General features: G+C 38.7%; 1 protein-coding gene across 7 annotated transcripts in view; it reads right to left on the bottom strand.

Moving 5' to 3' along the window:
• The window catches only part of LOC117407636 (double-stranded RNA-specific editase 1-like), a 141,934-nt gene that overhangs the window by 23,500 nt on the left and 92,102 nt on the right, over positions 1–26,332 (bottom strand). For 5 of the 7 annotated variants that reach the window (XM_034012820.3, XM_034924292.2, XM_059032041.1 and 2 more), the window contains 2 exons: positions 14,067–14,093; positions 4,019–4,093 (listed from right to left, as the gene is read on the bottom strand). In XM_034012820.3, coding sequence (XP_033868711.3) covers positions 4,019–4,093; positions 14,067–14,076 — 85 coding nt within the window. In that variant the 5' untranslated portion in view covers positions 14,077–14,093. Of the gene's footprint in view, positions 1–4,018; positions 4,094–14,066; positions 14,094–25,514; positions 25,778–26,332 lie in introns of those variants that run through there. The other 2 variants (XM_034012771.3, XM_059032042.1) reach the window with 2 other exon arrangements.

Genomic DNA, 26,332 nt, shown 5'->3' with positions numbered 1-26,332 from the left:
TCTAAAATCTCAGATATCCGCAAACTCTTTAACACCTCTCCCTCCCCCGCACCCCCTCCTCCTCCAACCCCTACTCCCACTGCATCCCCTACTAACTCACCCTCCTCCTCCACCTTCTCGCCCCTCTCAGACTGACCTCTCCTCCCTGCTCCAGGGTCACAAACCCACCACGTGTGCCCTGGACCCCCTCCCCATTCACCTCTTTCAAGCTGCTGCTCCTGCTCTACTTCCCTTCATCTCCTCCCTTCTCAACACCTCTCTTCTTTCTGGTCTCTTTCCCTCTGCCTTCAAAAAAGCCTCTATCACTCCCCTCCTCAAAAAACCTACCCTCCACCCCACGTCCCTCCAGAGCTACCGTCCTGTCTCCCTCCTACCCTTCCTCTCCAAAACCCTCGAGCGGACTGTACACCGCCAGCTCTCTGCTTTCCTGTCCAACCACTCTCTGCTCGACCCTCTGCAATCTGGCTTCCGCTCTGCTCACTCCACTGAAACCGCCCTCCTGTCTGTCACCAACTCACTAAAGTCTGCCCGAGTTGCCTCTCTCTCCTCTGTCCTAATTCTCCTCGACCTCTCTGCTGCCTTTGACACTGTCGATCACTCTATCCTACTATCATCTCTCGCTGACCTGGGAATCTCTAGCACTGCTCTGGCCTGGTTCTCCTCTTACCTCTCCAACCGCACTTACCAGGTAACCTGGCGTGGAGCAACCTCCACACCTCGCCCTCTCTCAACAGGAGTCCCCCAAGGGTCAGTCTTGGGTCCTTTCCTGTTCTCTCTCTACACCAGCTCCCTGGGCCCCCTCAACGCATCCTATGGTTTCTCATACCATTTCTATGCTGATTTCCTCTCCTTCCCCACCTCTGACTCCACCATCCCCTCCCGTATCTCTACCTGTATGTCTGCTATTTCCTCCTGGATGCACTCGCATCACCTCAAACTCAACCTCTCTAAATCTGACTTCCCTTTTCTTTCCCTCCTCCTCCTCCCCCCTCCTCTGATCTCTCTATCTCTGTTCCTCTCAAATCAACCACACTCTCTCCCTCTTCCTCCGCTAAGAACCTCTGAGTCACCCTGGACCCCTGCCTCTCTTATTCCCAGCACATCTCCACTCTGGCACGCACTTGCCGATTCTTCCTGAGCAACATCCGAAGAATCCGACCCTTCCTCACCAACTACGCCACCCAGCTCCTGGTCCAGGCCCTGGTACTCTCCCGCCTAGACTACTGCAACTCCCTCCTGGCTGGCCTCCCTGCGTCCGCCACCCGTCCGCCCCAGCTCATCCAGAACTCCGCTGCCCACCTGGTGTTCTCTCTGCCTCGCTTCTCCTACGCAACTCCACTACTCCGCTCACTCCACTGGCTCCCAATCACTGCTTGCATCCAGTTCAAGACTCTTGTACTAGCCTACAGATGCCTTGACCAGACTGCACCCAGCTACCTCCAGACCCTCATCTCTCCCTACACCCCCACTCGACCTCTCTGCTCCTCCTGCACTAGAAGACTGGCTCTACCTCCTCTACGCTCCCCTGCCTCCAGAGCCCCGCAGTGGTGGAATGACCTTCCTACAGATGTCAAGACTGCCCAGTCCCTGACCACATTCCGGCGCCTCAAGACTCACCTATTCAGAAAGCACCTGTAGAACTGCTCTGTTTTTCCCCTGGGACACTTATCACCGTTCCTTAAAAGCACTTTACTTGCTCTTATCTGCCCCCTATTTTACTGCATTTAATCCTGTACTTCAAAGTACTGTAATCTGCCAAGTGTTTAATCTGTAGTATTTTGTATTTAATCATATCCTGATGTAACTATCACTGACACTGTTATCTGCTGTATTATTGAATCGTATTTTGTCACACTGTACTTGCTTGAACCAAAGTCATTGTATTTATCTTGCTCTTAATTGTATTATTACTTGTACTGTGATACTTGAAATATATTTGCTTACGATTGTAAGTCGCCCTGGATAAGGGCGTCTGCTAAGAAATAAATAATAATAATAATAATAATAATAATAATAATAATAATAATAATAATAATAATAATAATAATAATACTATGACACTTCAAGACATGATAACTTAAACCATTGTCTTCAATGGTTATTTGGACATGTTTCCACTTGATGTTGGACTTTACAATACAAGACCAAAATAATACAATATTTAGTAACTTCTAATGCATAGATTTGACACCTCCAAGTTCACTCCTGCAGGTATAAAACCCACATGATTTAGAGATTGACTCATCAAAACAACTTGTAGTTTCTTCTAAGAATCAGTATTTGTTATTAAAAAAGCTGAAACATTGGTATACTTGACTTGGTTTTAAAAAAAACACAAAAAAGTTGTCCAAATAGTCCATTTGTGACTGTCATGAAACATTTCATGAAAAGTACAGCAATGTTGTTATTGTGTATTCCAGTGATGTTGAGTAGGCCACAGGCAATTGTGCAGTGCTTGCCAAAGAAAACTATGAAGGGATGTCACAGTATCCTAAAAGAACTCTCAAATCTATTTTGACTGATTCTAATTGAGATGACTTGGATGTGATTTGACAGGTATAGTGTTTGCATTAACTGTAGGATTTCTAAGCACTTACCATGCACTTTTCCCCACATACAAGCTTCTCAGTAACAATGTTATACTAGGCAATTGTAAACACAGGTACAAATTTTAAAAAGTGTCTTTTTATACTAATTTCTGTGTCTACCACTGATTCATGTGAAAAACCATTATTCATTATATGGTTCTTTTGAACAAGTTTATAATCAATCAACCTAGAATCTTATATTATCCCTATGTTAAAATCCATCTTTTTTTAAACTATCCAAGTCATACATCTTACTGGTACTCGCATGCCTATAAGTTTGAGAGTTACCTCAATCCATACATTCACTTTGTATCATTTTCTGTTTCAGGTTACCACATCCTGGTGACCTTTTTTAAAACACAGGTTTAAATTACCCCAGTGGCATCAATAGAGCCCTCCACATCATTTCCATGATGTACATCTATTACACCAGAGTGTAACCATTAACTTGTCTCCCTGCAACACTATGTAAGAAATATATTTCTAAGTAATACCACATAGAACAAATGTGATATTACATTCACCGAGTACTGCAGGGAGGGAAGGTTAATGTTTATGCGCTGATGTATAGCTAGGATCTGGAATTTGATCGCTGAGAAAACCAGTTTATTTTATTTTTATTCAGATAGATTTCAAATCGCTATTCCACTGTGCAGAATTGAGTCGCGGACAAGATTAATTGGATTATTTTCCTGTAAAGCTAATGTTTTATGCTTCAGACGGGTTCAAATTAAAATGAACAGTGAACACCTGCAACCAAAAGTAGAATAACATGAATTGAACATATTGTTAGAGCAGACGATATTTTTGCTAAAACGTGACAAAGATTAAAAATCACAAGGAGAAGGCTTTGTATCTTATTAATGAAGGGGGAAGGGAGAAAAGATCATTAAAGTGATACTGCTGGTCTCTATTGTAAAACTTTAAGAGAACATTAGTTAAGCAGCTTAGATTGTATGTCAGTAACATGCATTCCCTGCCCCAACTGTACATTGAAATTAGAGCTACCTGTAAGATGAAAAAGCTGATGATGTATATCAGTATAATGTACCTAACATTAGAGAGTAACAGTTACCAAGTTACATGACAATTTGATGAGTGCTTTTTGGAGAATTCTCAGAAGTGCGACCACCACCAATTTCACTATAAATTATTGTTCTATGAATAACTAAAAAGTTCCATACTTTATATTAACTGGACAGCAACTGGTATTTATCAGATATGATTGAGGCAAGGAAAGTGACAATTAAAAATGACTTGGTAATATCTCAATGGCAATTGCAGGTTGCTGTGGTCCAGTTATTATAAAATGCAACCCAAAATGTACTAGAACACCTGAACAAAACATCTGTCTCATTCTATAACCAAAAGCCTTTAGTCCTACTGTGTGTCTTATAGTTTAAGGAGAATGTGGACATTAGGGCGCTTACTCATGTTTTCTTCTTCATCTACATCCATTGCAAAGCATTTCTGCTGGCTTCTTGTCTGACGGACACTGCTTCTCTCTGCGGGAAACAGACAGACAACAGTATTAGGCACCTGCGGGACCTCACATGCAGGTGCTACACACGTGAGCTGAATAGTAAATCAAGGGTGTTTCATTTTGATACACAAATCAGTCAAATAACATTTGAAAAAAAATGCAGAAGACACAACAGGGAATACAAGAATAAATACAAAATTCTATGGAATAAAACATATCCTATAATGCCCACAAAATCACCAAGTAGACAAATCTTTATCTGTGAGGGGCAGCAGTGTGGAGTAGTGGTTAGGGCTCTGGACTCTTGACCGGAGGGTCGTGGGTTCAGTCCCAGGTGGGGGACACTGCTGCTGTACCCTTGAGCAAGGTACTTAACCTAGATTGCTCCAGTAAAAACCCAAGTGCATAAATGGGTAATTGTATGTAAAAAAAAATGTGTGAAAAATAATGTAATTGTATGTAAAAATAATGTGATATCTTATAACAATTGTAAGTCGCCCTGGATAAGGACGCCTGCTAAGAAAAGAAGGTCAAGCCGAGTAATATTTTTTTAAAGTATTATTATTTCTCTTAAAAGGTTGCTTTTTAAAATGCCATTTAACTATCTATCTATATAATATAGCTCATATATACATAATCATTTATTTTTGCAACCTTCAATGGATTAGGGAAACCAGCTATTGCATGGTCCTATCCAGACATTCCCTATAGGAAATGTATCAGCACTGAATTATTTATCTACAAATGGAAAATAAAAGATGTATGAGTTCATAACTTATAATAGTGAATTTAGACAGCATTAGGCATGGTTAACTTGAGAGGCAAAATAGATCAATCAATGCCTTATAAAAGAGAAATAGCTTTCACGCAATTTCACTTTTACAGGACATACAGTAATAGCTGGTTTCATATACCCTGATTAACACTAATCTTGGATTACTTTAGCTAACACACAGGTAGGCTATGATTAGTGCTAACCAGGGCCTTTGAGGCCCCCAGTAGGTGTTAACCCGGATAATTAGCATGATTCAGAACATTTTTGACCCATTGTTTGCCTTTGTACCATCTAAATTGTCTTGCATGGGCAATTTCATGTCACGATGAAGACAACTAGATATCTAGTCGAAAGGTTCCAGTCTGGTATGAGTTTTGAGCTACGGAACACAATGGATGATTGCAAACAATAATAAAAAGACAAGAGAAAGGGAATATACACACAGTAGGGTACATTTTCTATGAACCCGCCTGCAGCAGTTCAAAAAAGTACACCGTTACTAAAGGACATGAAGCAGTTCAGGTATAGCAACCACCAATGGGGGATTGTTAGGGGACTTTGGAACTTGATGTCTGTCTGGAAACCATCTTGAACTGTTTTCCTAATACCACAAATTGTAGCAATTCATTTATTTCACATTTTACTGATCAGTGCAGGTTCGACTTTAAAGACGATCTGATTAAAGGTGACTGACTGGTGACCATATTTGGCTTTTTAGATGGCAGGTGTGTTCATCACTTTGCACAGCTTAGCGACGGGAAGTCCAGTGCACATACAGTAGCCTACTCAGGTTAAAGAAGACAGTGCACGGCAGGTATGTAAGTTACATAACCAAGATGTGTTGTTTGAACTAAACTATAGAATATACATTGCATGTAATTCAACTGGGATACACATTACATCCAGGGCAGTAGTATAACGGCTACATCCAGGGCCGTAGTACAATGACAGGGTTATATGAGTGGCTAAAACAATGGCTATCTGTGTTACGATTGGCTGATACTTGAGCATTGTATAAAGAACAATTCACCACGTGACCACCCAATATTAAACATATCCATATTTATATTATTATTTATTTCTTAGCAGACACCCTTATCCAGGGTGACTTACAATTGTTACAAGATATCACATTATACATTATTTCACATTATACAAATGTCACAATTATTTTTTTTTTTACATACAATTACCTATTTATACAATTGGGTTTTTACTGGAGCAATATAGGTAAAGTACCTTGCTCAAGGGTACAACAGCAGTGTCCCCCACTGGGGACTGAACCCACAACCCTCCGGTCAAGAGTCCACAGCCCTAACCACTACTCCACACTGCTGCCCGACATATGTGTTCTATTCTATTTGATTCAGTTGTGAATCCCCTTATGTTTAGTTTAATTTCCTCTTGATTTTCCCCATTCACTTATAACTTTGTGGAGCGCAGGGTGTAATTGAATACAGTATATATTTACCTAAATTAAATGGGCTATGCAATTCACTGCACTATGGGGCTCCAGTTTAGAACAGTTTATGAGCCAAAACTGTAGTGTATCTAGTTCAGTTCTATAGTTCAGTTACAAGAGCACTAGTATGCAAAGAGTCAAGCTTCTTTAGTTACGTCATACTGTTAAGACTGCGCAAGTGCATAACAGTGCAGTACAACAAAAGACTTTGTATGGAAGCATCTAATAAACACAGCATTAACTTTACTTAGGTTTCCAGTGTCTCAATTTTGTTGTATAATAAAACACAACAAAATCAATCTGATATTTTACCATGTAATAGGATTTGTAGAAAAAAGAATATTAATGAGATTCTATATCCTTTTCCATTTTTTTTTTGTTTAAGTACAAAATACATATATGCGAGTAGAAACTTTCTAACTTCAGATTAGTAAATGCAGTAGCATATTATAGCAAGGCATATAGTCAGCTAAAAAGGCCAGCTTCATTGCAACACCAAAATCGCAAATTAATAGTAACCCAAATACATTAAACAAGATAACTTTAAGGAATGTCCTCAAGATGAATGTAGGGGCATGCTTCATTTAAAACACTGTTGACTGTCCGGGTTGGTTTTCCCCTCGGAAATAACCAAGGTTCACTCGAGACCTGTTTGTGATTAGGGGGGGTTGTAAATGATCTGTTAAGGCTCACAGTGCTAACACTGTAAAGGAAAACCAACAACAACAATAAAACATATGGGACATGATACATTCAAGTAATAGTGTAAATAAATGGAAATCCTGAAGCAACAGTTATTCAGAAGGTAAATCGGCATCTGCTGATTCAACCCGTTTGGTTTCCCTGCTGTCATTTTTCACATTTGGCACTTTTTTTTTTTTTTTTGCTAAACTAAATGGCCTAATTAATCTGAGGTAATGGTGGGTGACAGGAAATATGCTACCACAATTATTAGCCTATTAAAGATTAATAGGTGGGTATCAAACTAAAATGGGAGTAACCAGATAAGTGTCTGCTTCATTTATATCAGACAGCAGCTCTCTACACTTTATTCTAGTGACTAATGACTATAATCTATGTTTCAGGTAGTGTATTCATAAAAGTTTTGAACCTGGAACACCCTAAAAAACACTCCTTCCATCCATTAACATCTAGTAAAAGTTTAGTAGAAGACTCAAATATATGTCAAATCTCTGGTATCTTGCTACCAGCAATGGGAAAAATAAATAGCTTGACTCCTGTCTTTCATCTAACTTCTCACTTGTCTGTGCTTTTGAGATAGCATTGAGTGAGCAGGGAGTTGTAGTGCTGTGGGGAACTTAAATGAAAAATAATTTACCCCCCACCCCCACAAAAAAACAGGCAATTACATTTTAGGTAATAGCAAACCACTATGTGCTTTAAAGTGATTGAGGAAGGATTGTATTTAGTTATCTGAAACAGACTTCAGATGCACATGCTGCTCTCTGTTCTCCAGCGCCTGTTTGAAGATAGCAGAAACCCATAATCCATACAGTTGCGATTGGACCCTTTCTTGCTCCAAATGCAAGTTGATAAATATCGCCAATAAACACACTTTACTCTCTGTGGTTTGATGAGACACTTTAAAAATACATTTAAACATTGCATTGTGGTTAGCAACTGAGGGGCTTGGTACAAAAATAAGAACAGAGTCAGTTGCTGAGGTGGGATTTGAACCGGGGACCTCCTGGTTACAAGCCCTTTTCTTTAACCACTGGACCACACAGCCTCCTTAATATAGTTTAACATAGTAACATTAACTATCTCTACTTACTTTACTATAAAATACCGGTCTATTCCTTTCGTGCCACCAGTTGAAAGGGAGCTACACCTGTGCTTTCACAGAGATGTACCAGTTTTGTGGCTGTCGTTCACAAAAACATAATGACAGGTTTTACAAGCAACAAGTCACATGTTCATTATTTTCATTCGCTACGATTCCAAAAGAATTCCACACTTCTGATTTACTTCTCAAACTATCATCCACTACATGACATACACCCTGCGCTATCTTTTGTTTCACCTCGTCCACATACATTTTTAATAGCAGTGATAAAAGGATCTTGCGACGTATCAAACAAGCGGCAATGCAAACCGAGAACACTGCTTAGGTCAGCTGACTCCTCCCTAATCGACTCCTGCTTTACTGCAGGAAATACCGGTACATTTATCTATTATTTGGGAAAGGGTTACTGATGACAAAACTTTTGGTGATTCAATTTCAGACCTGAGTCTGACCCAAAAATAACATTTTCTGACCCGCATCCAAAACGCAAACCGCGAAAACGTTCACATTCCGACCTGAACCCGACCTGCTTTGCGGGTCACCGACGGACACCTGATCTGATGCAGGACTCTAACCCAAGGCACCCAGCCGCCTGGTCCTGCCCAAGAGTGCTCTGCTGTATTACAGTATGTGTATATATTTTCTAGGTACCTATTGTTAAATGTTTTTACTGATGTTTTCTATGATATAGAAAAAGTAAAACAATTCAAAAGGAGACATTTCTAGTTGAAACACTTTTTTATTTTTATTGTTTTTGTATATTCAGCTCTACTGACGTTATGGATGATTTTCTATGTATGTTTTACTTCTAGAACTGGATACTGTACATGGCTGACACCTTTCTGATGTACTGTGTCAATATTGGGAGATTCTCAGGAGATCAAATTTCCTCATATCAATTGTCATATATCCCTTTACTCAGTTCTGCTCTCTCCTCTGGTGTGTTGTCAGGTGTCATTTTGTATCAGTTATCATTCACATTTAGTATAAAGGTGCCAGCTGAATTTTATATCATGTGTCATTTGTAATTTGTATCAGATATCATTCATAACTGGTATTTTAGTGCAGCTATCAGTATTAATTGTAATCACCTGCCAAATGCCATTATCATTTAAAGATAAGATGACAGCAGACATGTATAAACTAACCTGGACTTATTTTTCCTTTTTTGCCAAAATATTAGTTAGAAAAAAGTCACTTTAAACTTAGAACTTAAAAAAATGCATGTTGGCTCTGATATCGATCTCGAATTGATGTTCAGTTAACTAAAATGACATCAAACTTGTCGTTCTGCAGACAGCGATAGTCAGCATGAAAGAAAGGGAGATAATAGAAAGCATTGCTCGATGCATCAGAGGAATTTGTCATTGCTCCTGTCTGTCTCTCTTTCATATAAAGCCTGTGTTTGGGCCAAGCCGCTGTTCGCTTATCTACAAATAGCATGATAAGCGAGGCCACACGATATTTCATGTTCAGTTAATCAGGGAGCTGTCAGTTTGCATGTCATTTCACCTACCCGAACAAAAAAATAATGGGGCAATTGGACACGGGTCACTAGCTTCTTCAATGAAGGTATTTTTCATTGCTTTTAGTTTAGAGATTGTTAGAGTACATGCCTAAAATTATAACAGTTCATTCTTCCAGCATTGGGTTTTCACTACTATATACGAGTGCTCTATTTAAATAGTATGTTATCTTGTGCTTGTTCATAGATTCAGCTATCAAGCTTAAATAAAGACTACATTAAATGCAATAACTATTTTTGATCACCTTTAATGAAGTTTTTGCCCAACACTGTTTTTGAAAGCTTGACAAATCTTGCAAGCAGGGTTCCCAAGAATAAAAGTCAGTTAACTTAAACTTAACTTTAGAATTAAATATTATGGATACTTTCATATCAGGCTTTCACTGCATACAAACACACACTACATAATTCCAACTCGTAATATATATTTGTATGAGTTTAATTATTTATTTAACCCTGATACAACATGTGTGTTCCCTCACTTCGATAACATTTCTACAGTTGTGTTTTGATGTGGGTAATAACATTTTTTAAATTATACACATCTCACATTTACCTTGCTAGAAATGAAACCATGCCTCCCTCGAGGTTTATAAATAGGAAATGTCAATCATTCAACACTGAAAACAAACATTAACAGTTATGTACTAGTTTGTTTACAAGACCGCTTGGCCACTCTGTTAACTAAATGAACTGTCAGTACTGTTATGTGAAACCTTTGTGGTTGATTAAGAAGCATGCTTTCTGGCGAGCCTGTCAACCTTATCAAATATTATTATTTTCTATTAGAGGGCCCGAGGCAGCTCTACTGTTAGCACAGCATGTGTCACAGCACAATAGAATCCTTTATAACACAAGCATGAGGTGAGTGATCCTGATATTAGTAAAAGGGCACCCACCTCTATAGATTCAGCAAGCTCATACAAGTAAAATCCCTGCACTGCTTTAAATGTACACCGATTTCATATGGAAGTATATTACAGAGGTAGAATGATAGATACATACCTAATTACATGGATAGTAGCTATATTTACACTGTAGCCCATGCTATAAAAAGTCCTAGTGTACAGGGTTCACACTCGCGATTTATGATGTCACATTACCCCTCGATCAAACTTCCTTCCTGTGGTGCATTGTAATGGGTTTAAACAATAAAAAAATGTAAAGTTTATGGACTTTGATTATATCTTGTTTTGTAGAAATTGACTCAAGTTTGATGGGGACCGAAGACACAGGTTGATTGGAAATTGGAAATATAAAGATGACAATTAAAGATACAGTGAACATTTCAATTTCAGGTTCTCTAGATAAAAGGGAACATTGTATTTTTACAACTCCAACTACTATTAAGGTTGCATAATTTGAGTTTTAGAATTAGAAATGAAAGTCTAATGTAGTCAGTAGCAATCTAACCTTACTCTACAGCACAATTCTTATGAACAAAGTAAATAATAATTATTCAGTAAGTAAACAATATGCAGAGATCAAAAGAAAGCTTTAGCAAGCTGATCACCACAATCTACAATCACAGTGAACATAATAAATGTGTGCAACAAATACTCTTTAAATTCGGAAAAGCACCTCCCAAAATACAGGGGTCTATCCAATATGCATTATGGTCATACTCTTTTTCGTCATTCTGATTGCTCCCATTTTGAATGTATGGATGTGGCAGGGGATGCATGTGACTGACCTACTTGTGTATTTATGGAAAAGTGGTCGGCAGAACTAATTGCATCAAATAATATTTAGTCTTGAACAACCCAAGCGTCTTTTTTCTTGATCTAACGGACACAATTATTTTAATGAAGGGCTTGAACAGGTTTCTGGTAAGATCAATATGGCTGTCTAAACTCTAAAGTGAGCCCTTCAGTTTGCAATTACAGTAACTACAGCTTATGGCCAGAAGTTTTGCATGACCCTGTAGAATTAACTAATTTTGCTTCATAAAGTTGAATGAATTACATACTGTGTTGTAGTTTTCCATCTACTTAATGAAAAACTGAAAAAAGTAACATTTCGAAATCTAACATGAAATAATGTATTATTGTTATGAACCTTGGACCCTTTATAAAAAATTGTACTATTTAGATCTGCCACTGTTGAAGATCAATTGAATACCACAGCCTTAATTGGTCAGTCAATTTAGGTGTATGTAACTTCCCCAATAAATTCTGCAAAGGAATGTCATAGGAGAAAGTTTTGTGACAATTGGATCTGGTTATTAAGATTATTATTATTATTATTATTTATTTCTTAGCAGACGCCCTTATCCAGGGCGACTTACAATTGTTACAAGATAACACATTATACATTATTTCACATTATACAGATATCACATTATTTTTACATACAATTACCCATTTATACAGTGGAGCAATCTAGGTAAAGTACCTTGCTCAAGGGTACAACAGCAGTGTCCACTGGGGATTGAACCCACAACCCTCCGGTCAAGAGTCCAGAGCCCTAACCACTACTCCACACTGCTGCCCTAAGATATCACTGTAGATGCAGGATGAGTTAGTCAACCTGCCCCCCATCAATTTTCTAGGCAGGATTTTAAAGAAATGCATCTTTTATACCGTTGACAAGTGGCCCATTTAAAACTGCAAAATATGATGACAAGTGGCAGCCAGTACCTTGCTGAGCTCAGGATTTATTCTCTAATGTCTAAACGGTTTCTCAACAACAAAGCCAACAGGGGTGTGTTTTACTCGGCTCAGCATAGCAATTTTCTCTCATTCTGTTTATATATTAACCTTCTCGTCCCTAACAGCACAATATGCAGCCAACTGAAGAACTGAATTACATAAGTAACACACAAAGCAGGGATATTAGTTTTATTATTTTGGTACATGAGCTTTTCATTCAAAATCTTGATTAAGGAAAGAGTGCTTTGGTTGTCAGAGACAGAATAATATTTGTTGTAGTTATTTGTGAAATTCTGCCTACCAGTTTTCCATAAATACATATACTGACACATATCAAGAAGATATACCAGTATTTTATATACATGTGTAACAGGGGAGACCTGGACTGGCCGCCTGACTTATGCACGATGCGGCAGGAAGAGGACGGCAGTCCCGTGGAATCCGCCTGTCAGTCATGGCAGTGACACAGAGAGGTGGGGAAGAGGGTGTGTGGGCTTTCCCTCTCTCTGAGTGGCTGGGGGGTGGGCTCAGGGGGGATTGCTCGGCCTATAAACGAATACCTTGTTGTTCCCTCAGGTCTGCCCTTTTTAGATGAATGGTCCAGCGGAGGCGCTACCGACGGACGGAGCGGGGCTGGAAGAGAACTGCCAAATAATTAAAAAGAAAATACCAAAAGGAGAGAAAAGAATATTGCGTAGCGGGGAAATGAATGGGCAGACCCCAGGGATTGTATAGGGAAGTGAGGGAAATTTTTGAGCGTAGGACAGAGACCCGGTTCGTGCAGGTAGCGACGGTTGGGGTATCGGCTGCAAAGTGCAGCACCTTTATTTTGTAGGTTTTGATTAATAGTGTTTATTTTCGGTTTTCTTTGTGCCTTCTGTTTTGTCTATGATTTAATGCACCTGCGTGTGCGCTATAGGTGTGAGCAGTGGAATACCTTTACCATCGCTGGTAACAACGGTATCACAGTGCCACCTTGTGGCAGTAAATAAATCGTGCACCCGAGTGGTGTTTAGAAACCCAATTTTTGCCTCCTGTGTCAGTGATTTCCCACACCCTTCCACAACATGGTTCACAGTTTATGTTTTATACTTCTAAAACACCACTGGAAATACATTGTAGTTAATTTCTATTTCATAAACCCATATAGCAGTACTGCAGAATACCTCCTGTGTATTCAGCCAGACAGTGGCAGGGCCTTGGAAGAAGCAATTATTTACTTAATTATTAACTTACATAGTGAGAAATGTACTGTAAAAATACATCCACTCTTTCTCTGTTATATACTTTGTAAACTTCACAATTTGAACCAATTGTCATGTCTAATTTAGAAGCAATACAACACAATTATTTATGATATATCAGCATGCCATGTGGTAAACTGAAAAACGATTTTAAGAACTGGACCAAGATGTGTGTTCCAAATGAGAAACAAACTGTACAGTACATCCAAGCACTTGATCGTTATCGTCCTGTAAATTAACACAGTCACATGAAAGCAACTAGAAACGTTTTTTTTTTTTTTTTTTTGTGTGAACAAAAACAAAGCATCCCCAGGGGCATAAATCAAAGGTTATGTCTTATTCGAATGAATGGTTTGTAAACAAAGTAAAATATATACGTGAAAAAAATATTGATATTTGTAGTGGACACCACCTGAAATGTAACTTGTATTAAGAGAATCATAGAATATCCCTGACTTTCACAAAAGGATTTTTGCTTTTTTTTTTTTTTTTAAATATACTAAAATGTTTTAAAAGTAAAAGAATGCATACCTTCAGCCATTACTTTTCCGTTGGTTCCTAAGAAAGAAAAAAAGAAGTATTTAATATTAAAAGACTTACAATCACCAGAAATATAATTTATTGTCTGACTGTGGCAGAGACTGCATGGCGAGTATCTGACAATAACTTATAACAGTAGTGGCCAAAGTTTATGATGTCACATTTGATAAAAGCCTAACTGAACCATATACAGTACTGTGCAAAAGTTTTAGGCAGGTGTGAAAAAATGCTGTAAAGTAAGAATGCTTTCAAAAATAGACATGTTAATAGTTTATATTTATCAATTAACAAAATGCAAAGTGAGTGAACAGAAGAAAAATCTACATCAAATCAATATTTGGTGTGACCACCCTTTACCTTCAAAACAGCATCAATTCTTCTAGGTACACTTGCACACAGTTTTTGAAGGAACTCGGCAGGTAGGTTGGCCCAAACATCTTGGAGAACTAACCACAGTTCTTCTGTGGATTTAGGCAGCCTCAGTTGCTTCTCTCTCTTCATGTAATCCCAGACAGACTTGGTGATGTTGAGATCAGGGCTCTGTGGGGGCCATACCATCACTTCCAGGACTCCTTGTTCTTCTTTATGCTGAAGATAGTTCTTAATGACTTTCGCTGTATGTTTGGGGTCGTTGTCATGCTGTAGAATAAATTTGGGGCCAATCAGATGCCTCCCTGATGGTATTGCATGGGCAGCAGTGTGGAGTAGTGGTTAGGGCTCTGGACTCCTGACCAGAGGGTTGTGGGTTCAATCCCCGGTGGGGACACTGCTGCTGTACCCTTGAGCAAGGTACTTTACCTACATTGCTCCAGTAAAAACCCAACTGTAATAATGTGATATCTTGTAACAATTGTAAGTCGCCCTGGATAAGGGCGTCAGCTAAGAAATAAATAATAATAATAATAATAATAATAATTGCATGATGGATAAGTATCTGCCTGTACTTCTCAGCATTGAGGAGACCATTAATTCTGACCAAACCCCCAACTCCATTTGCAGAAATGCAGCCCCAAACTTGCAAGGAACCTCCACCATGCTTCACTGTTGCCTGCAGACACTCATTCGTGTACCGCTCTCAAGGCCTTCGGCGAACAAACTGCCTTCTGCTACAGCCAAATATTTCTAATTTTGACTCATCAGTCCAGAGCACCTGCTGCCATTTTTTTACACCCCAGTTCCTGTGTTTTCGTGCATAGTTGAGTCGCTTGGTCTTGTTTCCACGAGGTATGGCTTTTTGGCTGCAAGTCTTCCATGAAGGCCACTTCTGACCAGACTTCTCCGGACAGTAGATGGGTGTACCAGGGTCCCACTGTTTTCTGCCAATTCTGAGCTGATGGCACTGCTGGACATCTTCCGATTGCGAAGGGAAGTAAGCATGATGTGTCTTTCATCTGCTGCAGTAAGTTTCCTTGGCCAACCACTGCGTCTACGGTCCTCAACGTTGCCCGTTTCTTTGTGCTTCTTCAAAAGAGCTTGGACAGCATATCTGGAAACCCCTGTCTGCCTTGAAATTTCTGCCTGGGAGAGACCTTGCTGATGCAGTATAAATACCTTGTGTCTTGTTGCTGTGCTCAGTCTTGCCATGGTGTATGACTTTTGACAGTAAACTGTCTTCAGCAACCTCACCTTGTTAGCTGAGTTTGGCTGTTCCTCACCCAGTTTTATTCCTCCTACACAGCTGTTTCTGTTTCAGTTAATGATTGTGTTTCAACCTACATATTGAATTGATGATCATTAGCACCTGTTTGGTATAATTGTTTAATCATACACCTGACTATATGCCTACAAGATCCCTGACTTTGTGCAAGTGTACCTAGAAGAATTGATGCTGTTTTGAAGGCAAAGGGTGGTCACACCAAATATGGATTTGATTTTGATTTTTCTTCTGTTCACTCACTTTGCATTTAGTTAATTGATAAATATAATCTATTAACATGTCTATTTTTTAAAGCATTCTTACTTTACAGCATTTTTTCACACCTGCCTAAAACTTTTGCACAGTACTGTATTTTTTACACAACAGCATACTAAAAGAAACTATACAAATCAAACCCCTACTAAAGGGCGAGAATATATTGATTATTGTATCACAAAGGAAAACAATAGCAGCAAGCCATTACTGTGATGAAAATTTAATACATTGATTATTGCACAGCCTCCGTGGTTGTAGTAAATTTGGTGTTCATTGCTGAAGTTTCTATTGGTACTGGCTGAAACTTGAAATCCTGACTGCGTTTGGTTCTAAGTAAGCCTTGGGGTGGGTACAGAAGCAGACCAAAGTCATTTCGTCTACATAGTAACTCACTGATGACCTGTTGTGATCGAATGATTCTTGGTGCTAGATCTCCCTCCCGACCTGCGAGGGCGCTGTGTGAAGGGAACAGAGTACCCTGGACTAAATGGCATGACAGTTTATTCCCAGGATTAGGTGGAAGTCTGCCATCTAGAAAGGGGGCGGAGCTATGGTACCCAAACTCAATGACTCGGATGGGAAACGGCGTGGCATCCGCGGATTGAAGGAGCGGATGTGCTCGTTAACCAAGGGGTGATGAGTCAGGGTATAAAAAGGGGACGTAGTAAAGTGATCTGTTCCTTTGTAAATGGTTAGAACAGACCTAAAGGAAACCTGTATTATGAACTGTGAGTGTCTAAATTGTACTTGTTTGTTATTTAGACAGCTAACAAGATCCGAAGCTGTCGCCAAAGGCCAGCACTAAACCGGACATATAACCATAAAGAACAGGACTTTTGGTTGCGGGTCAAACCCAGGGATTATACATAAAGTAATACACACCACTGTATTACTTTACATCATTTATTGTTTAGTGTGTTTGGCCGTCAGGAATTGGATTATCAATCATTAAAACACCCTTGCACCTGGATATCGTTGTCTGTATTTCTTTTGCACTGCTGTATTGCCTTCACCTGCACACACCTACCCACTTTGACACACCTGTATTCAGTGCAGGTCTTGTAAAGGCAATTCTACTCAAAACTGCAGACTAATAATCTTGTGTATGCGCATTTTAACATATTACTCAGTAAAAGACACTCTTACTTAAATCAGTTTTCATCAAAGTTGTCAACCATCATACCGGATAGTGCGTCACGATGGAAACAGGCCACTAGAGGCTCACTAAGTGGAAGCACGGTAACATTACAGTACTTTCAGTCTATCGGACTGAGGACAGGAATACTGGACGACAGACAACATAGTGACAACTACATAGACATACTGGGATGAGTGTCCATTAAGCGCGGATGTCAAACTATTTTTTTTTCCACAAACACAAAATCGTAAGCAGTCAAAGGCTTGCACTTCATATACTATAAATGATCTGTGTTTCACCAACATCATTAAACTGTACACTATGCACCTGTGTGTTACTGAAACATCAATGAGAGTACAGTGCATGGTAACACCAGTATCTCTAGTTGCATTATCCCTTTCTAAAAACAAATCTATTCTGATCTAAATGACACGACCACTCTACAGAGCCGACTCGGGATCCCAGCAGCAAATTAACAATAAGGTAAAAAGAGGATTACAGTGGCATTCTGTAAAGGCATGCTTGTCTATATGTGTTTGAAGCTGTTGGAAATAAGTCATTGAAGCAAAGAAGGTCAATTTACTAACAGATTATGTCAAAATGCATTAGGTCCATTTCAAAATCAAGATATAAGTACAGATATAACTCGCACACCAACCCTCTGTCTCGATTGATCCTGTTACAGGGGACATAATTCAGAGCATTTCAACTCATCACCTTGAGTTTTCATCAGCATGTACACACACACGCTCCCTCTTATCTATCAATCTGTCTATGTACTGTATCTCTCTGAAATGAGTTAACTTCCAGCAAGTGGCTAGGACCTCCAATGTAGGTCACCAATGAGATAGCAGCACTGCTAATAAAAATCATTTGCTCTGCTCTTCAAGGACGTTTAGTGCCTGCCACCCTTTCCACATTTTCAGCAGGACCTGTAAAATTTATATGACAGCTCTAATTTGTGCTGTGATCCCCGGGTGCCTCTCTGTCCATGTAAACCCTATATCGATTCCACTAACTAACCTGCACTGAATAACAGCAGAGGTGGAGACGGTAGGTTAAGCGGCTCCCAGCAGACTTTGGGAGGAGAGCAGAATGATTTCATTTGGCGGTACAGCACTGACAAACATCAAAATGCACGTTCCGTGTTGCCAGTCATGCGTCCTTAAATGGCAACCAGGAAGCTGTTTTCTCCACATTACCAAGATACTACTATAACACTGCATTGTATTAATTTTTTTATTTTTTATTTCACCCCTGATTTTTTCAGTAATTTATAATGTCTAATTACATTCCCTCACTGCAGTAAATACCCACACAGCTCAGGAGAACTGAAGGTCATGCCAATTGCCCTTTACACCCAGCAACTCGAAGGGAGTCATGAGTGGCCTGCAGAAAAAAATAAAATAAAAAGTCCACCAAGCCCCACCACCCTCGCCTGAATAACCTTACCACCTTGTGCCACTGCTATTGATTTTACACTTTTTGCAGTACTTTAAAGACTGCCGCACTAAACTTCAGACTTGTACTGACCAATGAGTGTGTCAACAATCACATGTTGCATGCTACTTCCCAAAGCTATAGGATATCAAACAACCACAACACAACACACATTCCATTTTAATTTATGCTCCCTATTAGTCCATGACGCCTTTAATCACATACTACTGAAGCCAACATTCATTTTACTGTAAAAATACGTTCCAATGAAAGAGTCCAACCTGCAACCACACAATGCAATATTTTATTTGCTGATGAAAAAACAGATCTAATTTTCCAGTGGTTGGTTCTAACTTAACTTTGTACAGACACTCCAATTATGGTTAACAAAGTACTTGTACACAAAAGAGGACTGATTTTTCATCGTTTTGTTTTTAGGACACTCAGTGTTGTAAAACTAGCCTCTAATGTTATTAGCCTGGGGAATTCTGAGTATATGGTCACTTTTTTGATGACATCACATCCACGCAACATGGCAGAAATCAGCTTCTAAATACACCCACCCCTCGTTATATCGCCCCGCTATACTTCGGATTCGGATATATCGCAGTCATGGAGTTGGCTCCCCATTTTTACAGTCTAACTGCGCATGCCTTAGCTGCAATATACATAGACAATTTATAAATTAGAATTATCGTTTGTTCTATTTTGTACTGCACATCAAAAAAAAATATACAAAACAATTAAAAACAAAGCATTCATATCGTACTGTTATCATATACACACGCATTGCACAATAACACAAAGCAAATTAAATATATACTTGCTGAAGTGGTTTTTATTTTAGCCAACGAGGTGTTCACGTGTGGCAGCAATGCACTAGCAAAAGTCACAAGGCAGTGACGTCAGCTCCCTAGCAACAAGCCTCCTATGTTGGCAATTGATTCTTTCAATGCAGCGGGTTTGTGCATTTGAGAAAGGAGAGGAAGACTCATGAAATTAATTGAAGACTGAAGTTGATGAGAAGCAATTACCCTCCGCAGTACGAATTAAAACAGTGTGCTGCCTTTTAGACGAAAAATGAGAAAAAGCAGGTTGCGCAGAGGATTTATATTGGACCCCGACGCCCCCGATAAAACGAGGGAGTGGTTGTACAGTATTTGTTAGCCTATTTATTTTTCTATGGGTCTCTCGCTATACCGCGGCCCTCGATATATAGCAGATTTATAGTGGACCCCAACACCTGCGATATATCGAGTGGGTGGTGTATTTCAAACACAAAATAATAATAAAAAGTGTGTGTATTTGTAATGGTGTTAAAACATTAATAACCCTACTGTTTAATCAACACACTTACAGTAGTGTTCACCAGCCAGAGAGAAGTCTTATCTCCACTCTGATTGGCTTCATTCTCTTCACACCACTGACTATGCTGTTTATAAACAGATGACTATCGGAGCATATTAAATTCACTGCCAGGTAGTAAAGTTCTTGCTAACATTTAAACCATGCAATTTTTTGAATTTCACACCCTGAAGATTTAGGATTACCAACTTTTACAGTAATATTGACAGACAGCTTTGAGCTACCGGCACAGACACATTTTGTGTGAAAGGTCACAGTGAGATAGCAGTGTTCTGCAGCTGGAAAGATCTCCGTTTGACTGCAGATCTGTGGGTGTTTATCAGCAGAATTTCAGGCAGCACCTGATAGCAGCAAGATAGCCCTATTGCCCTCAATGACCAGCAGAAACCCGGCAAGAGAAACAGACCATCGCTATTTGAACTAAATAAGCAGAAGACACAGCAAATACTATGCAGAGTATGCTTGTCCTTGTGATTTGGATGTGATTTTATTTTTGTAACACATTTCTCTAGCTGTATAAATAAAGAATCAAAATTCCATCATTTACTTTGTATTAAGGAGCCTTGAGATGATCTACTTATGAAAATGACATGTGGATGGTATTTGTATTCGCTTTTTGTGATATTTCTTTTAACTGCACTAGACATGCAACACATAGTGGGTAAGTGTGGATATCCTGTTCTGTGGTTTGCATCTGGTACATTCATTTGTGTCATGCAGAACTGTGTCAAGGTCCAGTTTAGACCATCTCAGTTACTAAAAGTGAGAGGTATTGGTAACATCACCAGGCAGTATAATCTAAGAGGTATGTCATATCAGACAGAATGGTTTGCAAACTGTAAAACGGAAATGAGTAGTCCGTCTGCTGGTTTCATAGAGTCTGATTAGCACATTGACATTGATTTCTTGTTGAAAAGTTGGTCATTGAATTCATTTGTTTTCTTTTAGTATTTCTAAAGTTCTGTACTTGAAACGTCACCATCACATCAGGTGAATTACCTGAATGGACACTTGTAGTGCAGATTGGAATCCTAGATCAACACACCAGTTCCGCAACAGAAGGAAAATGAAATTCACTTGAACGTGTTTCTCATGATGCCAAAAAACTACACTTTAAATCACTCATCGTGATGGTACAGAGGCCAGGCCAACCAGGTCAAATATCTCGTTGTCTTTCACTAATCAGAGGGATCCGTGAGGTGAATATCAATTACGGCTAAAAATATGATTTTAATACACGGATGCTGTGATCCCTATAATTAATTGCCTGCATCAAGTGCAGTTTAATGGTCCTCTCATTACAGGGAGATTACAAAATTATTGTATACTAATAATAAATGAGCCTTCCGAGATATGTAAACACTGGAGAATAGCAGTGCAGAGCTCTACTACAACTATAAAAAGAAACACGTACAAATAAAGAAAAAAAAACTGCAATTCAACAAGACAAATGCAACATCCCTGCTTCCGTATAAATATATGTATCCCACACGTATTATTTCGAGTCCTCAGGCATTGTCTCCCACGCAGCAATAAAGTTCAATTACTGAGAAAATCAAAATCGTCTTAAGTTTTTTTTTTTTTTTTTTTAAATCTGCAATAATTTGAACAGTTATTTTTAGAATAATTATAATTTAGAGACATTCATCTTTTAAATCAAGACGTATTTAAAAAAAAAAAAAGAGACGTTCACTAACTGTGGATTGGATATTCACATGCCACCCTGTTGCAGGAGGAAACATGATCTGGACTACACTGGGATCCTTAGAATATATATTTTAACTTCTCCTGTGGATCGCTCCAGGGTAAATGTATTGGCCGGTTGATTTAACATTTACAAAGAGTCTGATGTATGTTTAAAAATATAACTGATAACACAGCAAACATTAACATAATGTGTAACTTGTAAAACACTGCAGGGTGTTCTATAACACCAAGAAGGAGAATAACAAAAAAACTATCAAAAATAAAAAATAACTTAAACTTCTGACTAATCCGTTTCACATGTCATTTGTTAAAGCTTTGACTTTATGTTAATTAATTTATTTATAGAATCAAGACCTTTTAGGTTTTTAAAGTTTGTAACACACACATGCGCCACTCACACACAATTACATTTTAAATATGCAAAGACACTGTGATGATCAATTCCCATTAGTACCAGACCTGTGTACAGTAAGCTCTCCAAGTGTAAAGCCTAAATAGGAGGGATTATGTTTTCCGCTTGAAAAAGTTCCTGAATTGAACCCAGTAACTGGAAAAAAATCTGATACGAACGCACAATGTCCAGTGTACATATGTCACAGAGTTAATTTAAAAGTTACTGTACATTTTTAAATCAGTTCATTTAAAAGTTACTGTACATTTTAAATCTGTTGGATTTGTTTCTGTCCTCATTTTGTTCACTCTGAGTGGCTCTGTTACTCCAGTGTTGAGTTATAATATCTTTATATCTGTCTCTGAGGTTGTTTGGATAATCCTTCTTACAGGTACTTGCATGCAAGTTCTACTTCCTCACTCCATTCAAATCATGTGAGAATGTGACTTTTAAACTCTGCTGGCCCCACCTGCCCTTTAGAAACCAGAATGTCACAGTACCGTCAGACCAATATTGTGATTAAACATGTACAACAGCTGTTATTCTGGTGCCATGTTCAATTACCTATGGTACTAATTTATTTTAAATTATGTCGAAGTTAGCCCAGAAAGAGAGCAATTTCTCCACAACACCACAAATCAGTCATGGAGATGAAAAATTAAACTAAACTAAAGCTGCGTTCTCACTGCCATGAACCCTGTTCATTCTTGAGGGAGGAAACGACGTGAAGATCTCAGTGTTACAGAACCCACTGCAGTGCTCACAAGAAACACGCTATTGTTGCCGTGTTGTCCATATGCCAGTATTTTTCATATTTCTATATTCACACATCATAGGTAAACAAACAAAAAACCAAACTAGGGATTACTTCTTTTTTTCAACTTTTACTCAGGAACATTCACCAGGAGATTTTTTTTTTCCTTCTATACATTGCGGTGATCTGTATGCACTGCGGTCCTTAGAAGACATTTTTTTTCCTCTTAGCAAACACTAATGAGAAAATGTTGAGAAATGTGTTACCCAGTTGATTTATGACATGTGATAATAAATGTCAAGAGTCAGAATATGAATATAACGCTGCGATACGGACAACACAAGACACAGCAAAGACAATGCAATGCACTTCTTGGAAACTTTGCAGGGTGTCCTGGAACACTTCAAACTTCTTTAAATTGTGTTTAGATTGTATGTTATTTATTTAGAGGATACAGAAATGATCATTCATAACCCACGAGCCCTAAAGGGGTTGACCTGTTTTTTGTACTGCTATCCTCATGAGTGAAATAACCACAGGTGTTTTCAGTTCAATGTTTGGAAAGATTATTATTATTTTTTTTTAAATGTATTTCTTTAAAACAGCAGATATCAGATAATTACTTTCATTTGACCAAGCTCAGCATCTGCTTAGCAACGGGGTGTAATCTGGAAGAGTGTGATTCGCCCGGTCATTCTGTTGTTGGATTTGCATGCAATTTGTATGCAAGATAGATTCCAAAATGAGAGCCAGCAATACAAATATTCACTCAGGATCACCAATTCTGAAAATGTTATTCAATGCTAGATATCTCAATGCTTGTTGTATAATGTTAAATTATAAAAAAGACAAATAAAAATGATCTACGCTGGTTTCTAATTAGTTAATAAATGGACTTCTTACTTTCAGTGGATACGATTGCTGTTCACAACTGGCTCACCAACGCCACTGAACAATAACTAATCTGAGCATGCACCTACAGTGTGGATACACAGCTTATGGTTTTGGTGTACCCTCTACCCATTTACCACTGAAATAAGGCAATTTATGTAAAAGTTTATTCAACTACAAAAATACAGTTCTATTCCATTCACATCACTCATTCCCCTGGTCGTTATATATTACAGTATTCAAGTTTAACACTGAACATTCTTCCTACAATAATAAGTACAATAGCCCTAAAAAAAAGATGCAGATATGGCTGCTTGTTGTCTTGATGTTGTTTTATTGACTGTGTGTGTAAAACCAGAATACTGAAGAAAGCCACATATTACACAGCAAAAGGCTTTTCTCCTGCCGATTTCTAAAATGATGTTTTATACAATTCAGGTAAACCGTTCCCATAATATAGCCTTCATTAGTGTATCACAAGCGAGAAAGCATGGAGACAGTACGTCAGTCAGCGCTTGCTGACTTCAGACCTCAAGAAAGTTTTACAAAACAAACATAAAATCAAACAAATGTATTTATAGAGGATTCCAAACTCTTAATTCATGTGAACTTTTCATTGAGTGTCCCTTTTATATCACAGGTCTATGTAAACCCTACTTTTAAATTAGAGGATGCATGATGCCAACAGCCTGCAGCCGTCCTGTTGAACCGAGGACATACTGTAATACAAGTAGTTCCCAAATTGGTATTCAACCCACATTACTCAATCCCTCATCAGGTGAAAAACGTTCATTGAATAGGTAGCTCAAGAACATTATTATGCCTTTACACATTCACTGGCACAGTACATGTAGACATGATACGTCATACAGCTTGTAATGGGATACAGTACCAACAGCACAACATATAGCAGCTCATTATACTGTAGTTCACCAAATGATTCTTGAATGAAGAGTAAGTGTGTTTTATAGTTGGTATAAATACATACTCTCACTATCACATTCGATTTTTTCTTTTTAATAAACAAGTTTAAATGATAATTTGATCTTATTATGCATCATACAAGTGTACTGTATCGTGAAATTAGTGTATAGTTACTGTACACACCTGGTTACATGGCACTCTTACACTTCCTTGTTAAGCAAGATGCTATCACTTTGCAATTCTAAATGTTCATACCACAGTATTGGGGAAAAAAAATGATATAATGGCGTTAGCTTTGTTTAACTGAAAAGAAAAATGATACAAAATTAAGTAACCAGAAAAATGTTTTTTTAAGTTTATAACAAAATAAAACTTCAGCCAATTTTCCTTTTTTATATATTTAAATGTATTTAACAAATCTGAAGCTCTATCAATACAGGAGTGATACAGTGTGAGGGGAAAAAACCTACTGCTCTACGATATCTCATATTCACCCATATACTAGTTAGGGGTATTAAAGTGTCTTAATATGGGGAACAAATTTACAGGCAATCACACCAATAGGACTAAATTTAGAAGAGCTACAACTAGCTACATTCTTTTTTTTTTTACTACAATTCTAATCATACTTATATGAAAATAGTCATTTGACAAAATAGAAAGAGACAGCAGATCACATTGGTCTTGAGCTACACATTATGAAAACCTATAAAAAAAAAAAAAAACACACACACATTGGCAAAAAGATACAGGTTGACAAAAGGACATTTGTTAAAATTAATCTGCACATTTGTTAAAAAAAATAAACTGCACCTTAAAGTCACATTATTAACCATTATTTTACTTAAAACATTTGACTTGCACAGTAATCAGTAATGAGATTAATCACAAACAGGCACATCTAAATAAAGGGGTACCTTTGCGCTCGGACCGCTTCTTGCGTCTCCGCTTGAACCGCCGCCTGATCAGGCAGTAGAAAGCCCCCATGTTGGTAGCTCCGTCCAGGCAGAGAGACATTCAGCCCCCCTTAGCTGCAGGTATCGCTGCTGGCTTGGGCTCAGCACAGTGCTAACTCACACTGGCACGCTAACACTCCCTCTCTCTACACTGCCCATTGCCAGCAGCTGGCTCACAGAGGCAAGGAGGAGGCAGCATGCTCAGCATTCCCCAGCTCGGACTGACAACTTCAGAAGAGAGCAGGGACCTACTTAAAAGGAGGGCGATGCTGCTATCTGATGCATTCATTCAGTGTATTAGTATTTCATTTCATGCCTGCAATCTGTGAAGAGAGCCGCCTATGACAGTTAACCCTATATGGGGTCCAGCAACTTGCTGAAGCAATGAGCTCCTTAATTCGGCATATTACACCGTAACACCTTCCCTGCAACCAATGAGAGATTGCGCACAGTTCACCTTAGTGCTTGATCTGCCACAAATAACAAGAATCTATTAAACCCAAGGCACTCGGGACATTCCTTCAGATATTCAGCAAACATCCATCTCCTACTGGGAAACCTTTTCTCTCCTCAACCGAATAGACACAACAAGAAAAGCAGTCAAATGCAAGCTCAAAGCAACACTCCTTTAAGACAGTCATCTTCTTGAGCCTTAAAAATGTTTAACCCTAGAGTTAATTATCCTTTTGAAACGTGCACGCAGCAGAAAGACTGAAAATCTCATACGGATGCCAAAGCTGTTGGTTTTGCATCAGTTTAACACAGTAGAAATATCAAAA

This window comes from Acipenser ruthenus, chromosome 10 (genome assembly GCF_902713425.1).
Source record: "Acipenser ruthenus chromosome 10, fAciRut3.2 maternal haplotype, whole genome shotgun sequence".
Classification (NCBI taxonomy): domain Eukaryota; kingdom Metazoa; phylum Chordata; class Actinopteri; order Acipenseriformes; family Acipenseridae; genus Acipenser; species Acipenser ruthenus.
This window is presented reverse-complemented; position numbering and strand designations above follow the sequence as displayed.